We start from the raw sequence: 27,560 nt of genomic DNA on the forward strand, positions 1-27,560 counted from the left end.
CGCGGCACCCCTCCCGCCCGGGTTCCCGTCCGTCCACGCCCACTGACTTAACCTGGGCACGCGCGCTGAGGCACCGTGGGGCGGCCGAGGGCCCCGCCCCGAGGTGGGAGGGCCTGGCGCATCCGCAGCTGGCCAATCGGCGGATGGCCTCGCGCGCCCGCCCCCCCCCCCCCATCCTGCCCCCGGCGCCGGGCTCCACGTGCCAGTGTTTGTGTACGTGCGGCCTTAGCGGGGCTGGACCGGGTCCAGGTGGTTGGGGATTAGACTGCTCCGGCGCAACCGGAGCTGGGGCGCGGCTGCCATGGGCCGGCCCGCAAGTCCCAGCGGTCTTTAAATTCTCCCGTGCTGGGACCGGCGTGCGCACTCTTACCTGTCGCGGGGCGGCAAGCGTCCCACCGCTCTGCACCTCCAAGGACTCTTGTCATCTGCCTTAGGCGGGAAATGCTGTTGCTGGATTGCAACCCCGAGGTGAGCTTTTGTCCTGCAGGCTCACGTTTCCAGACGCGTCTTCTCGGGAACGCGGGGACTGACCACTGGGCGCTGCCTGGTCTCGCCTGGTCAGAGCTGGTTGTGAAGGGCGAGGAGATTTCCAGCTCGTAGGGGCGCGGGACTGGACAAAGGTGAGAGAGGTGCTAGATCTGTTGTCTTCCCGCAGGTGGATGGTCTGAAGCATTTGCTGGAGACGGGAGCCTCGGTCAACGCACCCCCGGATCCCTGCGAGCAGTCGCCTGTCCACTTAGCCGCAGGAAGCGGCCTTGCTTGCTTTCTTCTCTGGCAGCTGCAAACGGGCGCTGACCTCAACCAACAGGTAACTAGGTAACTGATTGTTGCTGTGTACAGCCCTCCCCTCCAGTCCAGATCCAAACAAACATTTCTCAGGCGCCAAGAGTTGTTGCAGCTCTATAGCAGCGATGTCCAACAGAAATAGAATGCAAGACACAGATGTAATTTAAAATTTTTTTTCCAGTCTTGATGTGAGGACATGAGAAATTTCAAGTTTTTAAGTAGCCATATTAATAAACATGAAATTTTAGTATTTGACCCAATTTGTCCAAAATATTATCAGTTCAATATGTAATCAACATAAAGCAATTACTGATTAGATATTTTGCATTTCTTTTACTCTGTCTTCACAATCCAGTGTGACAGTATATCTCCAATCAGACTAGCCACATTTCAGATACTCTAGCCTTAAGTGGCTATTGACTCTTTGAACAGCACAGATCTAGTTTATTTCAAAAGAAGTAATTGCTACATTACTGTCTCCCAGCAGTAGTTCAAATACTTGTGAGCTATGTCCACAAGCATTCTAATTTCCTAAAGAATTTTTTTTACTGTAGTTTGCATCTTCCGTTGAATATTGAAACATGGTGAATTTTAAATTGTAAACTTTTCTGGGAGAACTCTGTTTTTATTTGCTTACATTTTAATGTATGTGGATATGGCTACACGTTTTTATTTACTTATTTATTTTGAGACGGAGTTTTGCTCCTCACCCAGGCTGGAGTGCAATGGCGCAGTCTCAGCTCACTGTAACCTCTGCCTGCTGGGTTCAAGAGCTTCTCCTGCCTCAGCCTCTGTAGTAGCTGGGATTACAGGCACACGCCACCATGCCTGGCTAATTTTTGTATTTTATTAGAGACGGGGTTTCACCATGTTGGCCAGGCTGGTCTTGAACTCCTGACCTTAGGTAATCCGCCTGCCTCGGCCTCCCAAACGTTTTTATTAAGGAAAACGGTATGAAAAAGCAAACTAGGTTATCGAAAATAAGCTTTTACAGCTTACCGAGGGCAAAAAAAAAGAAAAGCTTGAAGTAAAAAATTCAGTCCAAAGGAGATTTTCAGAAGGTTCCATACTGAAATGAATATGCAAGCATCATACATTCCTGTGTTTCAAATTAGCCCAGGGAGTTGGCTATCCCTAATGTAATCACTAAAAGTATCTAGAAGATCTAAATAAAGGAATGAATGATAATCATTTCAGAGCATATGGTGGAATGTTAAAGTTATAATAATAATCCACTAGTTATTAATTGTGCATTCCTGAAATCTTGCACTTGTAAACGATTATCAATAGTGTTTTTAATTAGAATAGATGTTGATGCACATTTATATGTATCAAAAACACATTACTTCTTAGTCTTAAAGTGATTTAAGACTTCTCATTTCTGAAAACAAACCCAAAACCTGAACTGAGAATGAATATTAACAAAATAAACCCACGAAAAGTGTTTGTGTTCTCTGCCAAAAAAAAAAAAGATTCCATCCAGTACAATGCAATTCTAACTAGCTTCCTTACATAGCTAATATTAGATGTCACTCACCATCTTCCACAAAAAGTATTTTTAGGAGACTCTAAAATGCACTATCTTACCTTAAGGATGTTTTAGGAGAAGCTCCACTCCACAAGGCAGCGAAAGTTGGAAGTCTGGAGTGCCTTAGCCTGCTTGTAGCCAGTGATGCCCAAATTGAGTGAGTATGAAAACAGTGGCGTCACATTTCATGTTTTCTTGGATTAAACTAATCAGACTCCTAAAGCTTAGTTACATATGCTTTTAAAAATAATGCTTGCCTCATTGATAATTTAGTGTTAATCATTTAAATGTTAACTTAGGTTGTTGGTGCTGTCTAGTAATACTCTGTTCGAGTAAGTAAAAAGTCAGATCCTGAGCAATCAGAGGTGCAATTTTGTTCATAATGACTGTATTCTACTTCAGTTTCAGTTTAGGAAAACCCATTCTGTAGTTCTCGTTGACGACCTTTGGGTACTCATACACTGTATTAAACATCAAACAATTCTTACATTCATTCAGAACCGGAATGTCCACTCTATGCTGGATTCTGTTAGTTGCTGAGGATACAATAGTGACCAAAAATGCAATTTCCCTATGCATCCTTTACCTCTTCTGTTCTGCAGCCAACATTTGTATGAGCCCAAAATTCCCTTGTAAGATATTTCAAAAAAGACTTAAGTTCAATTTTTCACTTAACTCAATTTTTATCATATTTTCAGTTTATGTAATAAGAACGGGCAAACAGCTGAAGATCTCGCTTGGTCATGTGGATTTCCAGACTGTGCCAAGTTTCTTACAACAATTAAATGCATGCAGACAATAAAACCAAGTGAACACTCTGATAGGAATAATTGTGTTGCTGTGCTCAGACAGAAACGAAGTTTTGGAAGTGTAGAAAATATCAGTGGGAAAAGGAAGTGTTGGTAAGTAACTCAGAGCTGCTGTTTTCCTCCCTCAGTAATTGATCTCATTTGCATAGCATTTATTATTCCATTTAATATTGACACTCTTATTTCTAGTAGTGGTGTTTCATTCTCATTAACATCTTAATACTGGTTATATGAGTCTAGAGACCAAAAATGGGCCTGCATGGTGGCAGTTTGGGGATAAAACTCATTTTTTTAAAAAAAGTTTTTAATGTCAACATGTTTTTTAAAAACAGATGTCACGTGGGTCATGAAGAAGTCTGAAGAACGCCCTCATTTCATGCAGATCTATAAGCTCCTGCTTTGGCTTTACCATATGTGTGTCTAAACTCCTGAGAAGGAGGAAAAACTTTCTTCCAAGTGAAGATCCATTTCAGAACACATGTATTTACATGCCTATAACATGCCTCCAACATGCTGGTTGTGTATGCTTTGTCTTTTAAGTTTTATTAAAGGAATGTCTAAAAAATACATTCTCCGTGCAGTATTTTCAACCTTTGAAAAAGGTCATAATTTAAACCGTCAAACTAGAACCAGGATTTCAGGTGAAATTAAACTGATTCTTTATTCACAAATTTATAATACCACTCTACTGCAGTCTTTGACTCCAAGAGATTTTAAATCATATTTGGTCGCTGAGGAAGACATAAGTTATAGTATGCATCCTTGTTCCAAAAGTCTGGACCTTTCCATCCGCACCAGCCCTGGATAGAGGAGAAGGGAAAGGGAAAGCCTTTTACAAAGTTACAAGATGATGTCATGGAAATCGTGACATCAGGCTCTGTCAGCAGGACCTTGGAATAAGACTAAATGGCTTTATCATTCAAGGATTTGAATTCCTACTAAGCATAGAAAAGTAACTTACCCTTTAAGGTAGGTTTTTTAACTTTTAATTCTATATAATTCATCATAAAAATCATTTAAAAAAAAACTTACTTATAATTGTTAGTCCAGATACCACACTTCACTGATTCTGAGATGTATAATTTTACTGCTTGAAACTGATAGCCTGTGACAGTTGAACTAGCAGTCTGTTTTTCTGAATAGTCCATAAAGGACTGTAAGAGACCATTCAGTGGCATCTTAGATTGAAGCACTGGAGTGAGAAACCTCACTTCCCCCTGCCTGCCATTCTGTGCCCTTTCATTTTCCAATCCCAGGTGTCAATTCTACTTTCTGTGTTTCATGTCAGTATTCATCCTTTTTGCCCGCAGAGAAAATTACTTTCAAGCAAAATCTCACTTAGAATATGAAAATTTCTCAGATTTCTTCTAGGACCACTGAGTTATGAAAGAAGGAAACTTGAAGGAAAAGCCAATAACTGTATGTATTGTATGATTGTCAAATGAAATGCTTTGAGAAATCCTTGAGAGGAGGCTGAGACTCTGAAAATCCCATGAAGTGAGTGACAAGCAGCGGTCTGACTCCCTCCTAAATAAGATACACATTGTTAAAAAAACAAGATAAAAGTAAAAAATCCTCCACCAGTCCTACCCCCCACTCTCCCTAGGTAACCAGCATTCTATTTATCATCTCATTTTTTCAGCAAAACTTCCTCTTAATGTCCCGTTTTTCTTAACAGACAAATAGAAAAAAGACTCATTCTCTGTTTTAACCTTTTTTTGATCCTTTTACACATGAAGGCCTTATCCAGGTAACCAGATCCAAATTTCTTAAAGGAGAAATGGGTAGAGAGGGTGTCAAAATGGGATTGTATAGGGACATGGTGCTTGGGACATGCTTGTTTCCTGAGAGATGACCAGCCTGGGAACTTCAAACAAGAAAGCACCACAAGAAGACAAAGGTCAGGCAGAGATGGAACTCTCCTGTGGCCTCCTGGGTTTCTGGAGTCAAGTGAATCAATAGTTGTAATGGCAGGACATTGGCTTCACAGTTTCTTGTGCATACAAATAGAGCAAGGAGGTATCTGCTGTTGAAAAGTTCTACAGAAATATAACTAGCAAAGATGGAGACTGTAATTCTCAGAGAAAGGAACCAGGTACAATCCCTTACTCTTAATTGTTCAGAAACCTTATCTAGATAATGCCATGTAGTGCAGAGTCCCTTGAACCAACCAGAAAAGATAAATTTTATGATGAAAATAATTAAGGCTTCTCCCTGCCTTTAAGAAAAAATCTAAATGCCTGCTTCACAAAGACCACCCCCTCTTTTCTTTTTTTTTTGAGACGGAGTCTCACTCTGTCGCCCAGGCTGGAGTGCAGAGGCACGATCTCGGCTCACTGCAAGCTCTGCCTCCTGTGTTCATGCCATTCTCCTGCCTCAGCCTCCCAAGTAGCTGGGACTACAGGCGCCCGCCGCCGCGCCCGGCTAATTTTTTGTATTTTTAGTAGAGACGGGGTTTCACCATGTTAGCCAGAATGGTCTCGATCTCCTGACCTCGTGATCCGCCTGCCTCGGCCTCCCAAAGTGCTGGGACTACAGGCGTGAGCCACTGCGCCCAGCAAGACCACCCTTTTTGACTGAGCTTGGTGTGTCCTTCCAGCCTCACCTCCACCTAGCTCTGGACACACTGATCGACCTGGAGTGTAGCTTTCACTGTTCCTACAGGGTTCCGCTACAGCATCAGCCTCGTAAAAGCACCTGAGATACCATTTTCTTTTCTTGAGAGTCCTTTTTGGACTGTCCTCCTCTATCCTACACTAAAGGTTTTAGCTCCCTAAAAACCTCGTGTAATACTAGTGCTTAGGACAGTGCCTGGCACTTATTAGGTACTTTACTAAATACTGAATGAACACCTTGCTACAGAACAAGAGTACTGCTACTATATTCAGTAAGATACATGTACCAGTCAGAAACCTTTTAGAGACTTCGAATTCCAAATGCTGTGAAAGAGAAAAGCAAAAGGAAAAACACTTAAAACTGTAACAACACATGTCCATCCTGTTAATGTTTACCCTTCTCATAAACAAAAGACTTCAGTAAACTGACAGTAGAAGACAACTGGACTACACACATTCAAAACTGTTTTTTTTTTTTTGTTTTTGAGCCAGAGTTTCACCCGTGTTGCCCAGGCTGGAGTGCGATAGCGCCATCTCAGCTGACTGCAACCTCTGCCTCCTCGGTTCAAGTGATTACCCTGCCTCAGCCTCCCACATAGCTAGGATTACAGGCGCCCGCCACCTGCCTGTCTAATTTTTGTATTTTTAGTAGAGACAGAGTTTCACCACGTAGGCCAGGTGGGTCTCAAATTCCTTATCTCAGGTGATCCGCCCACCTCAGCATCCCAAAGTGCTGGGATTACAGGTATGAGCCACAGCACCTGGCTTATAGCTCTTTAACATATTAAAACATTTTATCTTTAGTTTATGGTTTAAAAGTATGTATTCTCTGCAATTGCAATGTATTTGGCAAAGAAGATAAATGTTACTTAAAATTCAAGTTAATTATGTTTTACAATACTTTCTCCTAAAGACTTGGTGCTGAGTTTTCATATGTGAGAATTAGTTGCCTATGAATTAACTTTTTACCTCCCTTACCTGCTACTGTAAGTAAGAACAAATACTCTTACACATGTATCAACTTCAAACCCTTCATAGAGTGAGATTAGGTAATATGTAAATAAATTAAAATTAGTCAGGCCTCCATAATGTCTAGCATACTGCTTAGCTATCTTTTGGCTACTTCTGAAATTTTAAAAGTTTATATATTCCACTCATCTATTTTAAGACATTGATAAACTTTGATACATTTGTTTATGAAAGCTCTAAAATCTCCAAAGGAATATATTTATGAGTGTGTGTCCTATTATTAATTTTAATAACTGAGAAAGTTTCTGTAAGTCTACATTTTGTCTTTTGCAATGTGCTTTGTTCCTGCACGTTCCCTATACAGAGAGGACTACTTACCACAGCCTCAGAAGGCCTCCTCACAGGGAGGATCTCTGCCCTCAGCTTACTGTCTTTCTGTTACCAGCCAGTTTGTGATCCTTCATTTCTAGGTTCTTTGTCTTGTGTCTCAATTTGTGTTAAATGGATACTTACCTTTTCCAAAATAACTTGCAGGTCTTCAGCACCGGTATAATGTGGATCTAGAATCAGAAACTTTATCTGCCCTGTAATCTCATTCCATGCAACTCCTAGTATCGTGTGGGCCAAAACTCCTCCCCCTATATAAGAAAAAATAGGAAATAAGAATGAAGGCATAAACAAATGTCAAATGCCTATTCAATTTAAAAAGACAGATTATGGCCCGGCGCAGTGGCTCACGCCTGTAATCCCAGCACTTTGGGAGGCCGGGTGGGCGGATCACGAGGTCCTAATACAGTGAAACCCTGTCTCTACTAAAAAAATGCAAAAAAAATAGCTGGGCGTGGTGGTAGGTGCCTGTAGTCCCAGCTACTCAGGAGGCAGAGGCAGGAGAATGGTGTGAACCTGGGAGGTGGAGCTTGCAATGAGCTAAGATCATGCCACCGTACTCCAGCCTGGGCAACACAGCAAGACTCAAAAACAAAAAGATACTTTGCCTACTAACTGATCTAAAATAGCATTAAAATGGACTACTCTAAACTATAAAAGTGTGGGGAAAAGAGAGAGAGATCAGACTGTTACTGTGTCTATATAGAAAGAAGTAGACATAAGAGACTCCATTTTGTTCTATATTTGAGATGCTGTTAATCTATGACCCTACCCCCAACCTTGTCCTTGCAAGAGACATGTGCTGTGGTGACTCAAGTTTAAAGGATTTGGCGCTGTGCAGGGTGTGCTTTGTTAAACAAGTGCCTGAAGGCAGTATACTTGTGAAAAGTCATCACTGTTCTCTTAATCTCAAGTACCCAGGGACACTACACTGCCAAAGGTTGCAGGGACCCCTGCCTAGGAAAGCTAGGTATTGTCCAAGGTTTCTCCCCATGTGATAGTCTGAAATATGGCCTTGTGGGAAGGGAAAGACCCAATCGTCCCCCAGCCTGACACCGTGAAGGGTCTGTGCTGAGGAGGATTAATATAAGAGGAAAGAAGGCCTCTTGGCAGTTGAGATAGAGAAAAGCATCTGTCTCCTGCCTGTCCCTGGGCAATGGAACATCTCGGTGTAAAACCCGATTGTATGTTCTATTTACCTCAGCCTCCTGAGTAGCTAGGACTACAGGCGCACACCAGCACGCCTAGCGAATTTTTTGTATTTTTTTTTAGTAGAGATGGGGTTTCACTGTGTTAGCCAGGATGGTCTCGATCTCCTGACCTCGTGATCCGCCCACCTCGGTCTCCCAAAGTGCTGGGATTACAGGCGTAAGCCGACGTGCCCGGTATTTTTTTTTTTTTTTTGAGACAGAGTCTTGCTCTGTCACCCAGGCTGGAGTGCAGTGAGCAATCCCAGCTCACTGCAACCTCCACCTCCCAGCTCAAGCGATTCTCCTGTTTCAGCATCCCAAGTAGCTGGGATTACAGGTGCGTGCCACTACACCCAGCTAATTTTTGTATTTTTAGTAGAGACAGGGTTTTGCCATATTGGCCAGGCTGGTCTCAAACTCTTGGCCTCAAGTGATCCGCCCCCCTCAGCCTCCCAAAGTGCCAGGATTACAGGCGTTAGCTACTGGGCCCGGCCTACTCATTAAGTTCTTTCTGATATTTTGCTGACATCAGCCTACCTCCATTTCCTTTTTTTTTTTTTTTTTGAGGCAGTTTCTCACTTCTGTCACTCAGGCAGGAGAGCAGTGGATCTCTTGGCTCACTGCAGCCTCCTGGACTCAAGCAATCCTCCCATCTCAGTCTCCTGAGTAGCTGGCACTACAGGCTCACACTACCATGCCGGCTAATTTGTGTATTTTTTTTTTTTTTTTGGTAGAGATGGGGTCTGGCCGTGTTGCCCACACTGGTCTCAAATTCCTGGATGCAAGCTATCCTCCTGCCTCGGCCTCCCAAAGTGCTAGGATTACAGGTGTGAGCCACTACACCCAGTTTCTACCTCCATTTCTTACACACTAGTCTCAGCTTGCCTTCTGCCATCACAGGACAGGTCTTGTTCTTCACAGAATTAAGCATCTTTAGATCAGCTAATCCAATCTTCTCATTTTACAGATAAAAACCAGAGAGGTAAGTAATTTGCAAAATGTCACAAAGCCAGCCAAGTTAGCAACAAAGTCATAACTTACGAAGCTCAGCTGAGTGACCATTTGCTCTTTTTAATACTGCTCTCAGCTCTTTAAATGTTTGAACATAGCTACCATTTCTCAGCCTTTACTTCTTCTGGTTATTATAATCTGTTTTGTAACCCTTAAGCCACCTTGGAAATTTTTTTCAATATCCAGAGATCCATACATACGGTGTAAAAGTTAATTTCAAAATTTTTTAAATGACTGATTTTATGCAACATTAAATATTTATATCAATGGTAAGTTTTACATAATACTCACTCTACCAAAAATGATGTTTGAAACAGCTTACCGATCATAACTGGAGTTCCTTCACTTTGGAAATGATTAGCCAGTTTCCGTCCTTGAGAGGCCATTTCTGAACCTTGGCTGGAAAGAAACCATTTTCTATCAGATGGATTACTTCCAACACTAAGGCCAAATAATGAGCTAGGAGACAATGTTTCCTACATTCTTGTTTTTTCGGATTGTTATTGAAAAAATATACACATGTAAAAAAATCAAGTGGTACCGAACTGAGAGAACAAACTGTGCGATTTAAAGCAACACAAACTCAAAATACTTCAGGCCGCTAAGTGTGCTAGTTAACGGGCGGATCGCGAGGTCAGGAGATCGTGGCTAACATGGTGAAACCCCGTCTCTACTAAAAATACAAAAAACTAGCCGGGCGAGATGGCGGGCGCCTGTAGTCCCAGCTACTCGGGAGCCTGAGGCAGGAGAATGGCGTGAACCCGGGAGGCGGAGCTTGCAGTGAGCTGAGATCCGGCCACTGCACTCCAGCCCGGGCGACAGAGCGAGACTCCGTCTCAAAAAAAAAAAAAAAGAAGCTAATAGCCCTTGATTTTCTGCTTCTTGGACTGCGTAAAGGAGGCCTGGGTTTATTCACATGAAGTTAAAACGTCACCTTGGTGCTCAGGGAGTTCTTATGGATGGACTGATCAGAAGAATGAGTGTTAAGTGCTGGGTTCTTGCCCTCTTGTTGGTGCACTTCTTAGTCTGTATTTCCTCATCTTTACACTGGGACCCAAAATACCGACCTGTCTACACAACAGGAGCGTCTGGGACTAAAACACGTGTCTGAAATCAACGCGAAAACTGCAAAATGTTTTCAACTGCAACATACTATTTTTAAAGAATCTCAGAATTCTTACTTTTGAGAAGAGAAAGAAAGATGGGCTAATGAAAGGAGGTGTTTTTTGGGGGGAGGTGCCCGGTGGTGCTAAACCTTAGCTCTTGCTTAATGATGAATGTATAATGTTTTAACGTACCAAAACTGTAACTTTTTTAAAAAGTTCTTCACTGCTTAAGCCTGTCATTGTTTTTTATTATTACTTTTTTTTGAGATGGAGTCTCGCTCTGTTGCCCAGGCTGGAGTGTAGTGGTGCGATCTCAGCTCACTGCAACCTCCACCTCTCAGGTTCAAGTGATTCTCCTTCCTCAGAGCCTCCTGAGTAGCTGGGATGATAAGACATGTGCCACCATGCCCAGCTCATTTTTGTATTTTTAGTAGAGACAGGGTTTCACCATGTTGGCCAGGCTGGTGTCAAACTGCTGACCTCAGGTGATCCACCCATCTCAGCCTCCCTAAATGCTGAGATTACAGGCATAAGCCACTGTGCCCAGCCAGTCTGTCATTTTTTACCACTGATTTTTTTTTTTTCTGAGACGGAGTCTTGCTCTGCTGCCCAGGCTGGAGTGCAGTGGCCGGATCTCAGCTCACTGCAAGCTCCGCCTCCCGGGTTTACGCCATTCTCCTGCCTCAGCCTCCCGAGTAGCTGGGACTACAGGCGCCCGCCACGTCGCCCGGCTAGTTTTTTGTATTTTTTAGTAGAGACGGGGTTTCACCGTATTAGCCAGGATGGTCTCGATCTCCTGACCTCGGGATCCGCCCGTCTCGGCCTCCCAAAGTGCTGGGATTACAGGCTTGAGCCACTGCACCCAGCCACCACTGATTTTCATAACCACTGAGGACTGATACAATGAGGACAATGTTAGTATAATTAACAATAGAAAATGTATTTTATTTGTTGTTTGGGTTTTTTTCTCTCTCTCTCTTTTTTTAGAAAATGTATTTTTCTTTACTTTTTTTTTTTTGAAAGGGAGTCTCGCTTTGTCACCTGTGCTGGAGTGCAGTGGTACGATCTTGGCTCACTGCAACCTCCGCCTCCTGGGTTCAAGCAATTCTCCTGCCTCAGCCTCCTGAGTAACTGGGATTACAGGCATGCACCACCATACCCAGCTAATTTTTTTGTATTTTTAGTAAAGACGGGATTTAGCCCTGCTGGCCAGGCTAGTCTCAAACTCCTGACCTCAGGGGATCCACCCACCTTGGCCTCCCAAAGTACTAGGATTACAGGCGTGAGCCACCGCACCCAGCTAGAAAATGTATTTTAAAACATAAGCTCATACAATCAGGAGTAAGCTAGTTATGGTCATAGAAAATTATTTATTTATATTTTCTCATTTTAATATTAGAATTATGGTTAAGATATACTGGAAAAGACAAAACGAATACATTATTTGGACTCATGACTGGATTATTAACATTTTAGGAAGAAAAAGAGCAGGAGGTAAACAAAAAGGTCAGTCATAGTTCAACATCTGAGTTTTTCCTTTTAAAACTTAAGATTGGAGCATAAAGAAACTTAATATTATTTTTATGACTACTCAACGTTATTTTTAAGTTTTCCTCTTCTAGGCTAAAATTAGGCCTAAATAATACAAGTATACATTACTCACAAAGTCACTTTGAAATAATTTATCTAATTTCTTAAAGTGTCCTTACCTGACAAACAGTATTTTTGAAGTTATACCAATCAATTGGTTTAGTACCAGCTGTACCTCAATAGATCCAATCCATTGCCGTGATCCGACAAATGTTGCTGGTTTGTCACCGGCATCGACTAGAGCCTTTATGTATTTAAAAATATAAAAAAACATCCATACACAAGACAGCCATTAAGAATACTTTTTTCTTCAAAACAGAAATAAGTCTGCACCATGAGGTAACAATATTATCAATGGTATATTAAGGGCTAATGAAATGTAGAGTTGATTATACTTTAAAATGATATGTTCTGTACCTGCTGAATTTCTCTGTGTGTTGGAATGGGCCTCTCTGTGTATCCCTGATGTTTGAACCAAGAGCAGATAGTCTGCAGAGATCGATAAGCACAGCCCCAGCCATTGTCATCTAGCCGATCCTGCATATAATGATGATAACCATATACGCCCTGGACCACACAAATCTATACACAGAGAAGAAACACAGTGAAATATTAACTTAGGATAGAAGTACATATTCTATATATGCTTCTGAATTATGTTTAATGTCACTGTAGTTCCTTATAAAAATGCCTTCACAGATCTGTGGTTTAACATTATACGTTCTTGGCTTTTTATTTGAGGTTCCAAGTCCTTACCATGGGGCCCAGCAGGACCTACCTTCTGGCTTCCTCTCCAATTTCATCTCCTAAAGTTTTCCCTATTGCTCCCTCTACTTTCAGTTCCCATATACCAGGGACAACATGACCTCGGAGCTTCATGGTTCTCTTGGCCTGGAGCTCTCTTTTCCCAAATTAATTGCCCAGCTTGCACTCTTACTTCACTCAGGTCTCCATTTAGATGTCAGAGGTCTACCCTGACCATCCAATCTACAGACGGCCCACTCATTCTCTCACTGCCCCCCCCCGCCTCACCTGTCATCTCTGTCCTCTTTACGTTTTTATTTTTCAAAGTATATCACTACTTGACACATTATCATTTAAAAAGGATCTGCCTACCTACACTAGTATGTGAGCTCAGTGAGTACATACACCGTGTCTTATCCATTTTGGGGCCCAAGCTTCTACAACACGCCTGGCACGCGGTTGGTATAAATGTTGTTGAATAAATGCTGAAGGAAGGCAGGAAGGAATAAAGGAATGAACGAACGAGTGAAGGGTCCACATCATGGGACACAGGAAGAATGTTTGTGCACATTTATAAACCTGCTCTGATTACAGCCCAGGTGTATGATTTGATGACCCTAAATTAAGGGTCAAAAAATAAAGATAAACTACCAACACCACATACATTCTTACTTATAATGCTAAGAATGTATATGTCTTTTTTTAAAGAACTGGGTTTTTGTTTTTATTTTTTTAAGATTGGGTCTCACTATGTTGCTTAGGTTGGTCTTGAACTTCTGGGCTCAAGTGATCCTCCTGCCTCAGCCTCCTGAGCAGCTGGGATTACAGTTACATACCACCATGCCTGGCTCCAAACTGATATTACTTTTTAAAAATTAGGTGAGAAGAGATAGGGGCAAAGACGGAACCAACCCTCACCCAACAATTAGAGAATATATATTCTGCCCAAGCACAGATAGAAAAATTTGCAACTTGACCACTGTGGCAGGCTGAAAGGTGGCTCCCAAAAGGAATATATGTCCTAATCCCTGGAACTTGTGAATGCACCCTCTGTGCCAAAGAGTAAAAGAAAAAAGAAAAGCAAAGGTATTATAGAAGTGACTAAGTTAAGGATCTTAAGATGGGCAGGTTATCCTGGATTCCAGTGGGCCCTAAATGCAATCACATATATTCTTAAAAGAGTGGGGCATAGGAGGAGAAGGTAATGTCACCAAGGAGACAGAGATCAGAACCATGGGGCCACAAACCAAAGGATGCTAGCAGCCACCAGCTTAAGGAATGGATTCTCCCCCAGAGCCTATGGAGGGAAGGTGGCCCTGCTGACATTGTGATGTCAGCCCAATGACACTACTTTCAGACCTCCAGAACTGAGACAACACATTTCTGTAGTTTTAAGCCATCAAGTATGTGTTGATTATTTTTTAGGGAACAAATACAAGTTTCAATAAATTTCAGAGTTAGTTTCACTTAGAATTCTTTCTGGCCAGGAGGCAAGAGTTAGAAACCAGTTAAAACAAGAAGAAGAAAAAAAAAGAAAAAAGGAAAATAAATTCTGACGTATTTGGACATTAGCAAACACTTCTAAATAATACATGGACAAAAGAAAAACCATAATAGAAAAACATAAAAATACTTACAAGTGAACAAAACTAAAATCCTTCAAATTAAACCTGTAAGATACACTAAAAGCAGTGCCTTGCTTGAAATTTCAAACCTTACATTAGAAAATAAGAAAGCCGGCCGGGCACGGTGGCTCATGCCTATAATCCCAGCACTTTGGGAGGCTTAGGCAGGTAGATCACCTAAAGTCAGGAGTTCGAGACCAGCCTGGTCAACATGGTGAAACCCCATCTCTACTAAAAATTGCCTAAACCAGGAAAGCAGAGGTTGCAGTGAGCTGAGATCATGCCACTGCACTCTAGCCTGGGCAACAGAACAAGACTCTGTCTCAGAAAAAAAGACCAGCCTGGCCAACATGGTGAAACGCTGTCTAAAACCCTACTAAAAATACAAAAATTAGCCAGGTGTGGTGGCAGGTACCTGTAACCCCAGCTACTCAGGAGGCTGAGGCAGGAGAATTGCTTGAACTCGAGAGGCGGAGGTTGCAGTGAGCTGAGATCACACCATTGCACTACAACCTGAGTGACAGAGTGAGACTCCATCTCAAAAAAAAAAAAAAAAAAAAAAAGACTTATCCTACAGTGTGGTTTGGGTAGACTATGCCCTTAATTAGCACGATTTCTCAGGTATTCAGAATGAAAAAATGGGACAAGCCTTTAAAGAAATAAGAGAATTTTGGTAATATTAATGTGGTATATACTAACTATTACTAACTTTTCTAGACCATTTTTAATTACTGCTATCTTAAGCAATGCCTGTTAACAGAGATGGGTGATAAATCATGTTTCAGGAATGAATACATCATGAATCAAGTCTTCTACCAGGTACCAACAAAAAACAACTAATAACATTACTGATCAAGTGACTCCCATAATTAGTTAAACTCACCATACCAGTCTCCATGTTAGGTGGATTAAGATAAGTATGTGGATTTCTAATGTAACCATCTTTGTATGGTTCATCTGGAAAGTGATAAGCATTAGACCTTTTGAAATAGGGTCTGTCATGAGGCAGATTGAAGAGATCATGTAACTCCTAAAATAAATCAGAATCAACGGAAAAAGAAAAAATGTTGGTGATTTAGATTCCTAGTCAATAAATAAACTAAAGATGTTATAAAACACAGAAAATTATATATGGGTTATAAAAGTTTCCAAACACTTATGGTTTAATTCAGTAACATCAAAGATAGTGGAAACTGAACTAAAACCAAGTAAGATTTATTTTCGTTTTCGTCTGTATCTGGGTAGAAACTGGAAGGGAACAGAGAAAAATGAATATAAATTGTTAGAGTAAGAGAACTGAGATAATTTTTAAATAATTATTATAACACAGTCTGTTAAAATACATCCAGGCTAAAGACTGGCTTTGAAATAGCCTTGTAAATGAGTAAATTATAATTAACAATAATTATATCAAAGTATTTTGAAAAATCATGTCTAGAGTGCTTTACAAATATTTTATATTTTAAGTGGTAGTGATTAAGCTACACAGTAGAAGTTAGTGGTCTAAAACCAACCAATATGGCAGGAAAATAAATACACAAACATGTTTAAAATGTGATATCTTCCCAACTGTATAAAAACATGTAATAGCTACTTTAACATTTTGACATGTTCTTTATCATATCTTGTGCTCTCGTGGTTTGAAAAGATCAGCTCCTGTAGCTGCTGCTTCTACAAACCAAGTCACCGCCACACACAGAAGGTCAGGGTATGACATGTCTCCCTAAGGACAGAAACTAGGAAGACGCGCCGTGGTCTAATTTGATGGGTTCTAAGCAAGTCCACACACCAAAAAGATGTATTCCACAACCAGTCATTTTGCCAGTAAACCTCATTACTCTGAATGCTGGTAATGTTTTCTCCAAAATTCCTCTAATAAAGCCCAAATAACCTTACTTGTGGAGTATTACCATAAACCCTACTCCGAATTAGCATAAATTATCATTTTCCTTCCCTAACTGTAATCTTGTCTCTTTCACAAACCTGGAAGTTACAGAAATTTGTTTACACCAGCTACTTTAGGCATGTAAGCACCTTTCCATTTCTATATTTCATTAGGGAAAAATATTAAAATTTCACAGAATATATGAACCACACCGAGCATTTAAAATTAAAATGTTACATACAGGTTCAACGTAAGACTTTTTCACTAATACTACTAAAATTTCATGAGAACAGAAATTAAATAATGTGTAAAATGAACAGTCTAACTTCCACACTTTTAAGTTAAATCACAAAATACCTTCCATTTAGTGGAAATATATAATTAAATACAAAACGAATGATAGTCATTATTGTTTTTTCTAAGAATAAATGAACTGGTTTTACCTTCCTATAGGCCTGCAGCTGGCCATCTGGTATTCCTGAAGGATAGGAAATTGTTACAAGATTTTTTTTCCCTGGTAATAAAAAGTGCAGTGGTTCAGGGACCACAATAGACGTTCCTTTCATATATTTCAAAATACATTTTTCCATGTCAGTTAGTTGATCATGAATTGCATCAACTAGGAGTTTACGAACTCTGTGGGGGGAAACATATAAGTGTATTAACAAAAGTTATAGTGGCTACAATAAAGAGAAGTACAGAACTCATATATTCTTAATATAGTAAAAAACTTGATTGGACTAGGTTTGCTAAAGGAAGTCTGAATTATGCATTATAAAAGAAACTGTGTATTTGCTCTTGTGGATCAAGGGAAATCCTCCAGGTTTTAGCAAGCTACCCACCCTACTTCCTTCAAATAACCATTTAATTAATAGATGGCTCTTAGGTTAATAATAAACAAGGAGAAAATCACAGCTTAGGTATGCCTACAGGATACCGAAACATGGGTTTGGGGAAGGGCCCTGATTTAAATGTGGCAGTGGTACTACAAAAATACTTACTTTCCCCATGTTTCTTCTGGAGCAACAGATATAACTGCATCGACAGGTAAAGTCATATTAACATAATGGTGTCCTCCGCTTTCCCTTTCAATGATGGGCGTTACAGCTGCCAGGGAGGTTGACATTTCCAGCATAAGATCTATATTTACTATTTGATGCTATATAGATAAGCAGGAATAGTCAACTTGTAGTACATTAAACACTAAATATAAAGAGTAAGTAAAAAGACTTCAAAAATGTATTTTTTATTAAGAAAAAAATGTAAGACTAGTCAAGTACAGTAGTGAAAACGGGGGAAAGAGTAGAGAACAAGGAGTTCAATCTGTAATTGGCTGTGAATGATCAAGTGAGATAACCCACTACCCCCAGACCAGCCAGGAAAAGGACTTTTAAAGGATAGTATATAAAGCGGTACTACAGTAAAAAGATTAAAAGCACAAGTATTATTTTAAAAGAAATTACTTTCTGCTTCAAAATCATGTGGGGAGAGGGATTAAGAAGTAAAGATGAAATCAGACCGGCTATGTGTTGATAAACATTAAAGCCAGGCATAGGTTCACTGGGGTTCATTACATGATTCTCTCCACTTTTATACTGATTTAAAATTTTTAAAAAATCAAATGAACATAAAATAACCACACACCAAAGGAACTTTTAAACATATAACTATATACCCCGGTCTAATACATAAATAACGATAAACAAATACTGAATTCTACTTTGTAGGTTTGATTTTTACAGAGGTATGGAACAATTCTGAAATTCACACTAAACAAATTTTGCAAAATATTGAGGATCCTGGGAGACAGACTTCTTGCTGGGAAAAGGTCAAGCACTCTAGGGCTGAAGTGGAACTGGAGGTATCAATGTGATTTACACAGATAAAAATGAATGTGTTATGTGTGTGTGTGTGTGTGTGTGTGTGGACAGTATAAATGTCTAAAAGTTTGTGCCCATGGCAAAATAACTGATTCCCCAGCTAGAACAGGGAAAGCACATGTTGCACCTGGAATATCTGATGGAAAAAAGTAGGAAGTGCCCAAAATTACAATGTTAGAAAGGCACCGGAGCCAGCTTGAAGAAGCGTCTATTGGCCAAAACTTGGAAAATGTGAGCATCAAAATAACTAATGATAGTACCAGATTATAAACTACTGCATAAAATAAGAATCCACGGCAGATAATACAGAAGGAAATGATAGATTTAGAAAAATCACCACTTTGTAATCACCAGGTTAATAATGGATTCTGGCAAAAATTATCAATGGATGCTAAAAGTGATGGGTAAAAATCTGATGAGGACTAAACTAAGATACATATGTAGTATCAAAGTTTATTCCCACAAGATACTAATTATAAGGGGAAAAAAACAGTACCTTTACCACGGATAAAACTGGTGGATGCCATCTTAAGTAAGTGAAGTTAACCTCACCAATAATAGGGACAGACTGATAACTGTTTCTCTTTCATATGATGTGCTGAGGTCACAACGTCGCTTCTGTGGTATCCCTGCCAATAATGCATGACCTAACTCTAATAGCAAGGAAGCATAAAACAAATCCAAAAGGAGGAACAGTCTTAAAAAGAATTCACCTGTACCCCTCAAAATGTCAAGCTCCAACTACTGTTAATTTTCAAATCATTGTATCCAGCCCATAATTATTTTGTGCATTCCACATCTGTAAATCTAACAGCTCATCTGTACATCTTACTGAGGTCTTAAACATGGCCCAAACCAACCTCATGTCCTCCTCACCTTCCATCTTTACCCACGCAAGAAACTGATCTTGCCAGTTAGTTTCCAAGCAGAATCCATTGTATCCCTAAATATCTCTTGTATCCAATCCCTTTGCTGTATTTCCATAGCTAGTGGTTTAGTTAGGCCTCTTCTAAAGAGACCTGTGCTCACCTCTCCAGCCTTATGTCCACCCATTCTCCCTCTACTAGCCTGGAAACACTGTAGTCATATTAACTTTGTACAACTTCGTGCCTTGAAGAAGCATCTCCATTTTTTATCTTCAACATCTATTCAAGTTTGTGGCACATGGCAGGTACTCAGTAATATTGGTTCAAAAATCAAAAGAACCAGCCAGGTGTGGTGGCTCATGCCTGTAATCCCAGCACTTTGGGAGCCCAAGGCAGGTGGATCACCTGAGGGCAGGAGTTTGAGACCAGCCTGGCCAACATGGTGAAATCCTGTCTCTACTAAAAATACAAAAACTAGCCGGGCGTGGTGGCGGGCACCTGTAGTCCCAGATACTCAGAAGGCTGAGGCAGGAGAATCGCTTGAACCCCGGAGGCGGAGGTTGCAGTGAGCTGAGATTGTGCCATGGGACTCCAGTCTGGGCAACAAGAGTGAAACTCCATCTCAAAACACACACACACACACACACACACAAGCAACAGAACCAAGAATAGTGTGAAGAAAAATAAACCATTTACTATTTATTTTATGTGGCACAGTGTGTCGCTCTGTCATGATTCAGAATGCCTCGATTTAATTTAAATAATTTATAAATGTATTCAGGCTGTTTTATTTTCGTGGGAGTAGAGAAAGCATTACAATAACAACTCTTTTGAGATCATGTATTATAATGAGACAAAAGCTGACATACGTAAGACGAATATAACTTTTGGCAAGTCATTTAATCTTTTTGGACATCAATATTCTGACCTATGATAAGAGGGTTAGATTAAATTATTTCTAAGGTTGCACTCAGTTCCAAATTCAAAGATTTAACATTTTTATCAGTAGAGAAGACAGATGGTTTGCTTACCATGTCTGATAACTTTTTGTCCTTCTTTCTCATGAATTTTCGTTTTATATCTTCTTCCGGCTCAAATCTAAATTTTTAATACACAAAGACATTTATAATATGAAATGATGTTTTGAAAACATTTCTAGAAATCTTCATACGTACTCACTGAATAAAGCGCAGTATGTTCTTACAAGCAGAAGCATCAGTCAGTTCTCCAGGAATGGTGTTTATGTCACTGCTAGGCCATATATACACTGAACTGTGGCAAATTCTGAACACAAGGGCGTTTGAAGAAAGCTTGGTTGACAGGTCACTCAACACATGTTTCAGTGCCTTCTTGAGAAAAATTTCTAAATTAAAAGAATATAAATAGAAGTTAAGAAAAACAAATTTTTCAACATGAATGGTTCCAAACATACACAAAAGTAGAGCATAGTAAAACTCTCAATACCCATTCCCCATATTCAGTAATTATTTTAAAATTTTTTGCCTATCTTTTTAAAAACTTGAGACAAAATTCACAGACCATAAAATTCATTCTTTTAAAGCAATTTAGGGCTTTTAGTATATTCATAAGGTTTTATAATCATCACTAATTCTAGAACATTTTCATCACTCCAAAAAGAAACCCTGTACCTACCAGCAGTCATTTCTCATTTCCCCCCTTTTTCTCAAGTTGAAAATGTTCTGATTTACCTCCTAAGTCTTTTTTTTTCTTTTCTTTTCTTTTTTTTTTTTGAGACGGAGTCTCACTCTGTCACCCAGGCTGGAGTGCAGTGGCATGAACTGGGCTCACTGCAAGCTCCACCTCCTGGGTTCACACCTTTCTCCTGTCTCAGCCTCCCAAGTAGCTGGGTCTACAGGTGCCCACCACCACACCTGGCTAATTTTTGTATTTTTAGTAGAGACGGGGTTTCATCGTGTTAGCCAGGATGGTCTCGATCCCCTGACCTCATGATCTGCCTGCCCTGGCCTCCCAAAGTACTGGGATTACAGGTGTGAGCCACCATGCCTCGCCCTCCTACATCTTTTCTAATTTGCACATGGTACTCCATGGGCTGGTGGAGGTGCTGGAACACAATATCTAAGTTTAAATCCTGTTCAATCCACTTACTAACTATATGATCTTAGTGTTTATCTCTCAGCTTCCTTTGCAAAATGAAAAGAATTTCAGCATACTACCCACGGCAATTATTAACCTACTTTTTTCTTTATGGATTTGCCTATTCTGGACATTTTACATAAGTGGAATCATATACTATGTGACTTTTTGTGTCTGGCTTCTTTCACTCAGCATAATGTTTCATCTGTATCGTAGCATGAATCACTATTTCATTCCTATTTATGGCAGGATAATATTCCATTGTGTGGATACACCAATTTTGTTATTCATTCATAAATCGATGTACATTTGTTTCCACTATTTGACTGTCATGTATATGCTGCCATGAACATTTGTGCATAAGTTCAGTTTCTGTGTGGATGTGTTTTCAATTCTTACCTAGAGGAGAATTTCTGATTCACATGGCAACTCTATTTAACACTTTCAGGAACGGCCAAGCTGTTTTCAGCAGCCGCACCATTTTATATTCCCATCAGTGATGTATAAGATTCTAATTACTATTAAAATAATGTACTACTTATAGCAATAAAACTATTGAGTGAAATTTAAATGTCTTAGCTCTTTTTCTCCTTGGACTATATCCCACTACGCCCATATAATCGAAGTTCTGGGTTCTCAAGTCACAGTTGCTTTTTCTTCCTCTGTATGGTTATGTCACCAACATGGTATTTGCTTTAGTTTGTTTTTGTTTTCAAGGATTTCGTTTCAATAAGACTTTTTAAAAAATGTTTGAATATTCAAAAAATTCGAGGATTTTAATATTTTTGAACACTCAACATATTCAATTTGGAAACATTTTTATGTTTCCAAAGTCAAAACAATATAAGAAGATACAGTCAAAGGGGACAATCCTCACCTTAGCCTTACATTCCTAAATCCTAAGCCTATTTAACCTCGTAGTGAAATATTTATTCAATGACCTGATTCTGCTCAAAAAGTATTTAAAAATAAATAAATAAATAATGTCCACACTGGTATCTTGATAAATAAATACTTTGGGGCTATCGTAGAGAAGAGATTATTCGTAACCAATCAGATATTAAAATATCTTGATATGTTTCAGAAAGCAGAATTTAAAGACTTTCAGTTGCACTACAAAAGACAAACATAATTTTAAATTAGCTTCTGTTTATCTCTAAAGGACTATTTGGTAACGTTACCTAAAAAAAATTGTGAAGGCTTTAAAGTTACGCATGTCCATTCTCTATATTTTCTCATTAATGAGAGTCCCTTTGTTGAGCGTTGACAGAGTTCGATTACGGAGGAGGAATACAATAAGTCAGAAGACAAGTTCAAATATATTAATTACTAGGTAAAAAGTATCTGTAGTCCTTGTTTACATTTGATTATTGGATTATCGACTGATTAATGGATTAATTCTACTTTGGAATAAGATTATAGTAAAGTATGTTTTCAGTTTACATCAAGTTGTGAAACGTAAGATTTTATCCATAAAGTAACATTTTAGGAAAAAACTACACTCTACTAACAACATAGGCCTGAAAATGAGTGATTCAGTCCTTATAAAATGGTTCTCATATTAATGGCACATTCAAATTACCTAGAAAGCTTACTGATGCCTGGGTCTCTGTCCCAGAAATGTAGTTTAATGTAGTCTGGTGGTAGGGATGCAAATGTGGACCAAAACTGAGAACAATACACTGGTTGAAGGGATGGGTGGAAAAGAATATTCTGCACCCTCTCCCTCCCTTCCACAGGGCTAGGAAAGGATGACCAGCTGCAATCTCCTTCAAGGATTGCTGGTATCTCATCAGTTTAGGTGCCTGTCGCCTCCAAATTTCATGTTGAAATGGGATCCCCAGTGTTGGAAGTGGGGCCTGGTGGGAGGCATTTGAATCATGGTTCCTCACGAATGGCTTGGTGCCATCCTCACAGTAATAAGAGTGAGTTCTCACTCTTATCAGTTCACAAAAGAGCTGGTTCTTTAAAACAGCCTGGCACCTCCTCCCCTCTCTTTTGCTCCTTCTTTTGCCATGTGATACACTGCCCCCTCATTTGCCTTCTACCATGATTTAAAGTTTCCTGAGCCTCACCAGAAGCATATACTGGCACTATGCTTTTTGTACAGTCTGCAGAACTGTGAGCCAAATAAACCTCTTCTTTATAAATTACCCAGTCGCGGGTATTCCTTTAGAGCGATGCAAAACAGACTAATATAGTACTTTTCACTCCTTATCTTTCTGAACTGCTCTGTGGCTTCTGGCACCACCAATCGTACTTTTCATGAGTGATTTCATTTATTATGACGGTGTTAACTATCATCCTTCAGAGACATGACATTCTCTAGCTCCAACTCTGACCACACTCTTCTAAATTTCTGACTCAGCCAAATGCCTGTTGGGAATCTGTACTTGACCTCCCACTGGCATCAAATGAAACAAAATCTCAAACACAGCTCATCCCATTCCTCCTGATGTTCTTTATCTCAGTTTGTGACTGTCGTTCAAGTCAGCAACAGGAAGACACGCTAGAATCTGCTTCATATAAACCCTGTTGATTTTTCTCCCACAGAGTTCTTGTACTCATCCCCATATAATGTAGTATTTAAGAGAGTAGGTTCTGGAGACTCAGGATTATATGTACAATTGCACGTCTGTAATGTACAATTCTTGATGCACATTTACAATATGCTCATTGTGGATATTTACATTTATTGTGACAATGAAGAGGGGAGTAAAGTTTCTTAAGAAAGGGAACATCTTTTTCTAATCTGCACAGAGGTGTGCCATGGGCTGGTGGGTGTGCTGGAACACAGTGTCTAAGTGTAAGTCCCACTTAATGTACTTACTAACAATATAATCTTAGTTCATCCTATCTCTCACTCAGTTTCATTTGCAAAATGGAGATAATATCAGTACATTTCACTATCAATTTTCTAATAAAAAAGAAATTTTCAGAAGACCTACCATTAGGAGTAGCTAGCTGAAAAGCTAAATCAAGGCCACCTCTTATTCTGAAGAGTATATCCATACTTTCTGAAATCACCTAGAACAAACAGAGATAAAGACAAACTCCCTTGTAAAACAAAACAAACTCATTTTCATATAAATTAGAATCTAATTGAGTTTAGTGTTAAGACATTAATTAATCTTGATTCTTCAAATTATTTCATGAGTTAATTCACAGAAAAAACGAAAACAAAAGCAACTCCAAAATTTTAAATCAGGGGTTCTCAACCTTTGTTCTGTACTGAAATCACCCGGAGAGCTTGAAATACTGATACTCCCAGAGATTCTGATTAATTGGTCTGAGGGGTAGGTCTAGGCACAGGGATTTTTTTTTTTTTTTTTTTTTTTGAGACAGGGTCTCACTCTGTCACCCAGGCTGGAGTGCAGTGGCGCAATCTCAGCTCACTGCAACCTCCGCCACCTGGGTTTAAGAGATTCTCCTGCCTCAGCCTCCCATGTAGCTGAGATTACAGGCATGCACCACCACGCCTGGCTAATTTTGTATTTTTAGTAAAGATGGGATCTCAGAATATTGGCCAGGTTGGTCTTGAACTCCTGGTCTCAAGTGATCCACCCGTCTCAGCCTCCCAAAGTGCTGGGATTGCAGGCGTGAGCCACCGCGCCCAGCTGGCAAAGGGATATTTGAAAGTACCCTATGCCCCCATGCCAGTGATTCTAATGTGAACAGTTGAGAACTACTGCTTTAAGACAATCTTCCTAAATTATAATCTTGACAGATTTAACAATGACAATAAAACATCAACGGTAAAGAACTAGTTTAAGAATGTGACAAGGCACTGAACCTAATATAAGAATACCAGGGAGTCAAGACAATGAGAGGAAACTAATACTGAGGGTGGGATATTAACTGGTGGAATTCTTCAGAGAATATGGCAGGAAGAATCAAAGGTTTATATTCATAGGCTTGATCTAGTGATATGCATTTAGAATCTTAGACTTAGTCTAAGAAAAATCTGAAAACCACACAAAGATTCAGGTATACAGATATTAACTGCCAACAACAGGAGATTGGTTTTAAAAAGAATGAGTATCATATAGCCATAAGAAAACCATGTTTTTGCCGAAAATTAAAAGGCACAGGACAATGCTTACAACTTACAAAGGGAAAAGAGCACATGCAAAATGGAACAGATCAGTTCTTAACTTGGATCCATATGCTGAGTTTCAGTTGGTTGATGATATATGACAAATGACATGTATCATTGTGTGTGTACATATATACACACAGATACATATATTCATATATATATACATATATACACACACGACAGAAAGAGACAGGAAGGGAGCAAAGACAGGGTGAGATTTCTTTTGGGAAGAGGTTTCAAAATTTCAGATTCTCAACACATCTCTCAAACAGACTGAAGAACCACAGTACACACTAAGACCCCTATTTTGAAATAAATGAATAAGTACTAACATTTACTGAGCTCTTCAAATGTAAAAGGCAGGCAGGGTGCAGTGGCTCACGCCTGTAATCCCAACACTTTGGGAGGCAGAGGGAGGAGGATCACTTTGAGCCCAGGAGTTACAGACCAGACTGGGCAACAAAGGAAGACCTCCATCTCTTAAAAAAAAAAAAAAAAAAAAAAAATTTAGCTGAATGTGGTGGCCTGCACCTGTAGTCCCAGCTACTTGGGAGGTTGAGGTGGGAGGATTGCTTGGGCCTGGGAGGTCAATGCTGCAGGGAGCCATGATCACACCACTGCACTCCAGCCTGAGCAACAGAGCAAGATCTTGTCTCCAAAAAATAAAATAAAATAAAACAAAAACATGTAAAAGGCACTATGCTAAACATACATACTCACTCCAATCCTCAGAACAGTATTAAATAGGTACCAACACAATTTTTCTCATTTTACAAATCCTTTGTCACATTTCTATAAGGGTCACTGTTTTTATTTATTCTAAAATGGTAGTCTGCTGAAAGATCATATACCCTTTGTCCCAATTCTACTTCTGGGAATTTATTCTAAGGAAACAATCAAGGAAGTTCGGGACAAATTCAGCTTCAATGTTGTCCATTTATTCTACTGTTGTTCATCACAGAAAAATAAACGGAAACCACTTAAATAGCTATTAATAAGAAGTCAGTTAAATAAAGAATACTACCATACAAACTAATATGTACCCATTTAAATAAAAAATATTTAAAGATACTGAAGATAAAAGTTAGACAGGAAAGAGCACATTTTAACTCTGCTACTGACTGTATAATTTTACACAATTTAACTCATCACTTAAGTCTGTTTCTCTTCTGTAAAACTGAAAAACTCCACAACTTCCCAGGGTTGTTATGAAGATTCCGTAAGACATCCTTCATAAAAGCACTAGTCTTCCTAGACTTCCGATTTAGCTGAGATACTCTCTGAAGAAATAATACTGAAGCTGAGATCTGAAGGGGGAGTGAAGGTGCAACAGCCCATTCCAGGCAGGGGCATCGATGAGTGAAGATCTGGTTAAAAGACCACATAGGTGAATACCCCAGATGGTTAGATCTCAAGGCCAAGGATGGTAAGAGTGGAGACCGTGACCACAGACAGACATTTAGAAGTAGAATCCACAGGACTTGATCATTGATTGCACGTCCGGGAGTTGAGAAGAGGGAGATGTCAAGGATGATTTCCAGGTTCTGGGCAGGCACAACAGGATGTATGGTGGTGCCATTTATAGAGTTGGGGGTTCCTGGAGGAAGAGCAGGTGTGGGGTGTGGAGAGGTGGAAATGCTCAGTTTGGAACTTGCTGAGTTTGAAATACATATGAGCTATCCAAGTGGAGGCACGGTTAGCAGATTTGTGGGTGTGGAGCTCAGAAGAAAGGTCTAACTTAGAGATAAAATTTTAGGAGAACGCATAGCGTGTAAAGCATCCCTGAAGAGCACCAACATTTAGGACAGGGATTGGAGAACCCTGCTGAACAATGAGACAGGAGGGAAACCAGGGGAGGGAAACACCACGGAAACTAGGGGAATATAATATAGAAGAAAGTTGCCCCTGTCTTTCCCAGGTTAAGCCCTTCGTGCAAGGCTTCAAAAACGCCGAAAAGTCTCTCAAAATGCTTTCACACAGAGGAGCAGCAAGGGGTGCGTGTCCAAAGTGGCCGAGGCGGGGTGCACACTTGTATGGGACACTTTCCCTCCGGCCCAGCGCGGAGACAGGCGAACCGGAGGGCCGTCCAGCCCACGGAGCTCGCAGCTGCCATCTTGCGCCTCGGCAGGACCAGCTCCTTTCCGGAGCCCTGCTCGTGGCGGCTGCCAAAGTCCGGGGAAAAACACAGAGATCGGTGACTAGCAGAGATACTCACCATGTCCGCGACGTGGCGGTGACCGGGACGAGGACGCCTGCCCAAAGCCTCCGGGGGACGGCCCTGAAGTTGCGTCACCGCACGGTCGAGGGGCGGGGCCCGGGCGGACCAACTACAACTCCCGACATGCTCGGCGGCAT

General features: G+C 40.3%; 2 protein-coding genes across 5 annotated transcripts; one reads left to right on the top strand and one right to left on the bottom strand.

Moving 5' to 3' along the window:
• ANKRD37 (ankyrin repeat domain 37) lies at nt 1-3,690 on the top strand. 2 transcript variants are annotated; one of them, XM_033215857.1, is made up of 5 exons: nt 1-468; nt 656-808; nt 2,380-2,471; nt 3,013-3,216; nt 3,456-3,690. In XM_033215857.1, coding segments are annotated over exons 1-5 (477 nt in total). In that variant the 5' UTR covers nt 1-441; the 3' UTR covers nt 3,457-3,690. The 2 variants fall into 2 exon arrangements, with proteins under 2 accessions (XP_033071748.1, XP_033071747.1); XM_033215856.1 differs by lacking the exon at nt 3,456-3,690 and having other exon boundaries at nt 3,013-3,220.
• Nucleotides 2,978-27,554, bottom strand: UFSP2 (UFM1 specific peptidase 2). 3 transcript variants are annotated; one of them, XM_033215846.1, is made up of 13 exons: nt 27,421-27,554; nt 24,055-24,133; nt 20,171-20,354; nt 20,023-20,089; nt 17,247-17,404; nt 16,689-16,881; nt 15,244-15,390; nt 12,409-12,573; nt 12,111-12,235; nt 9,618-9,694; nt 7,221-7,345; nt 6,020-6,062; nt 3,931-5,055 (listed from the first exon to the last, which is right to left on the bottom strand). In XM_033215846.1, coding segments are annotated over exons 1-13 (1,368 nt in total). In that variant the 5' UTR covers nt 27,424-27,554; the 3' UTR covers nt 3,931-5,053. The 3 variants fall into 3 exon arrangements, with proteins under 3 accessions (XP_033071736.1, XP_033071737.1, XP_033071735.1); XM_033215845.1 differs by lacking the exons at nt 3,931-5,055; nt 6,020-6,062 and adding an exon at nt 2,978-3,923; XM_033215844.1 differs by lacking the exon at nt 3,931-5,055 and having other exon boundaries at nt 5,608-6,062.
• Between the last annotated feature and the right edge of the window lie 6 nt (nt 27,555-27,560).

Source organism: Trachypithecus francoisi, unplaced genomic scaffold (assembly GCF_009764315.1).
Source record: "Trachypithecus francoisi isolate TF-2019V2 unplaced genomic scaffold, Tfra_2.0 Lachesis_group1, whole genome shotgun sequence".
NCBI classification, from domain to species: domain Eukaryota; kingdom Metazoa; phylum Chordata; class Mammalia; order Primates; family Cercopithecidae; genus Trachypithecus; species Trachypithecus francoisi.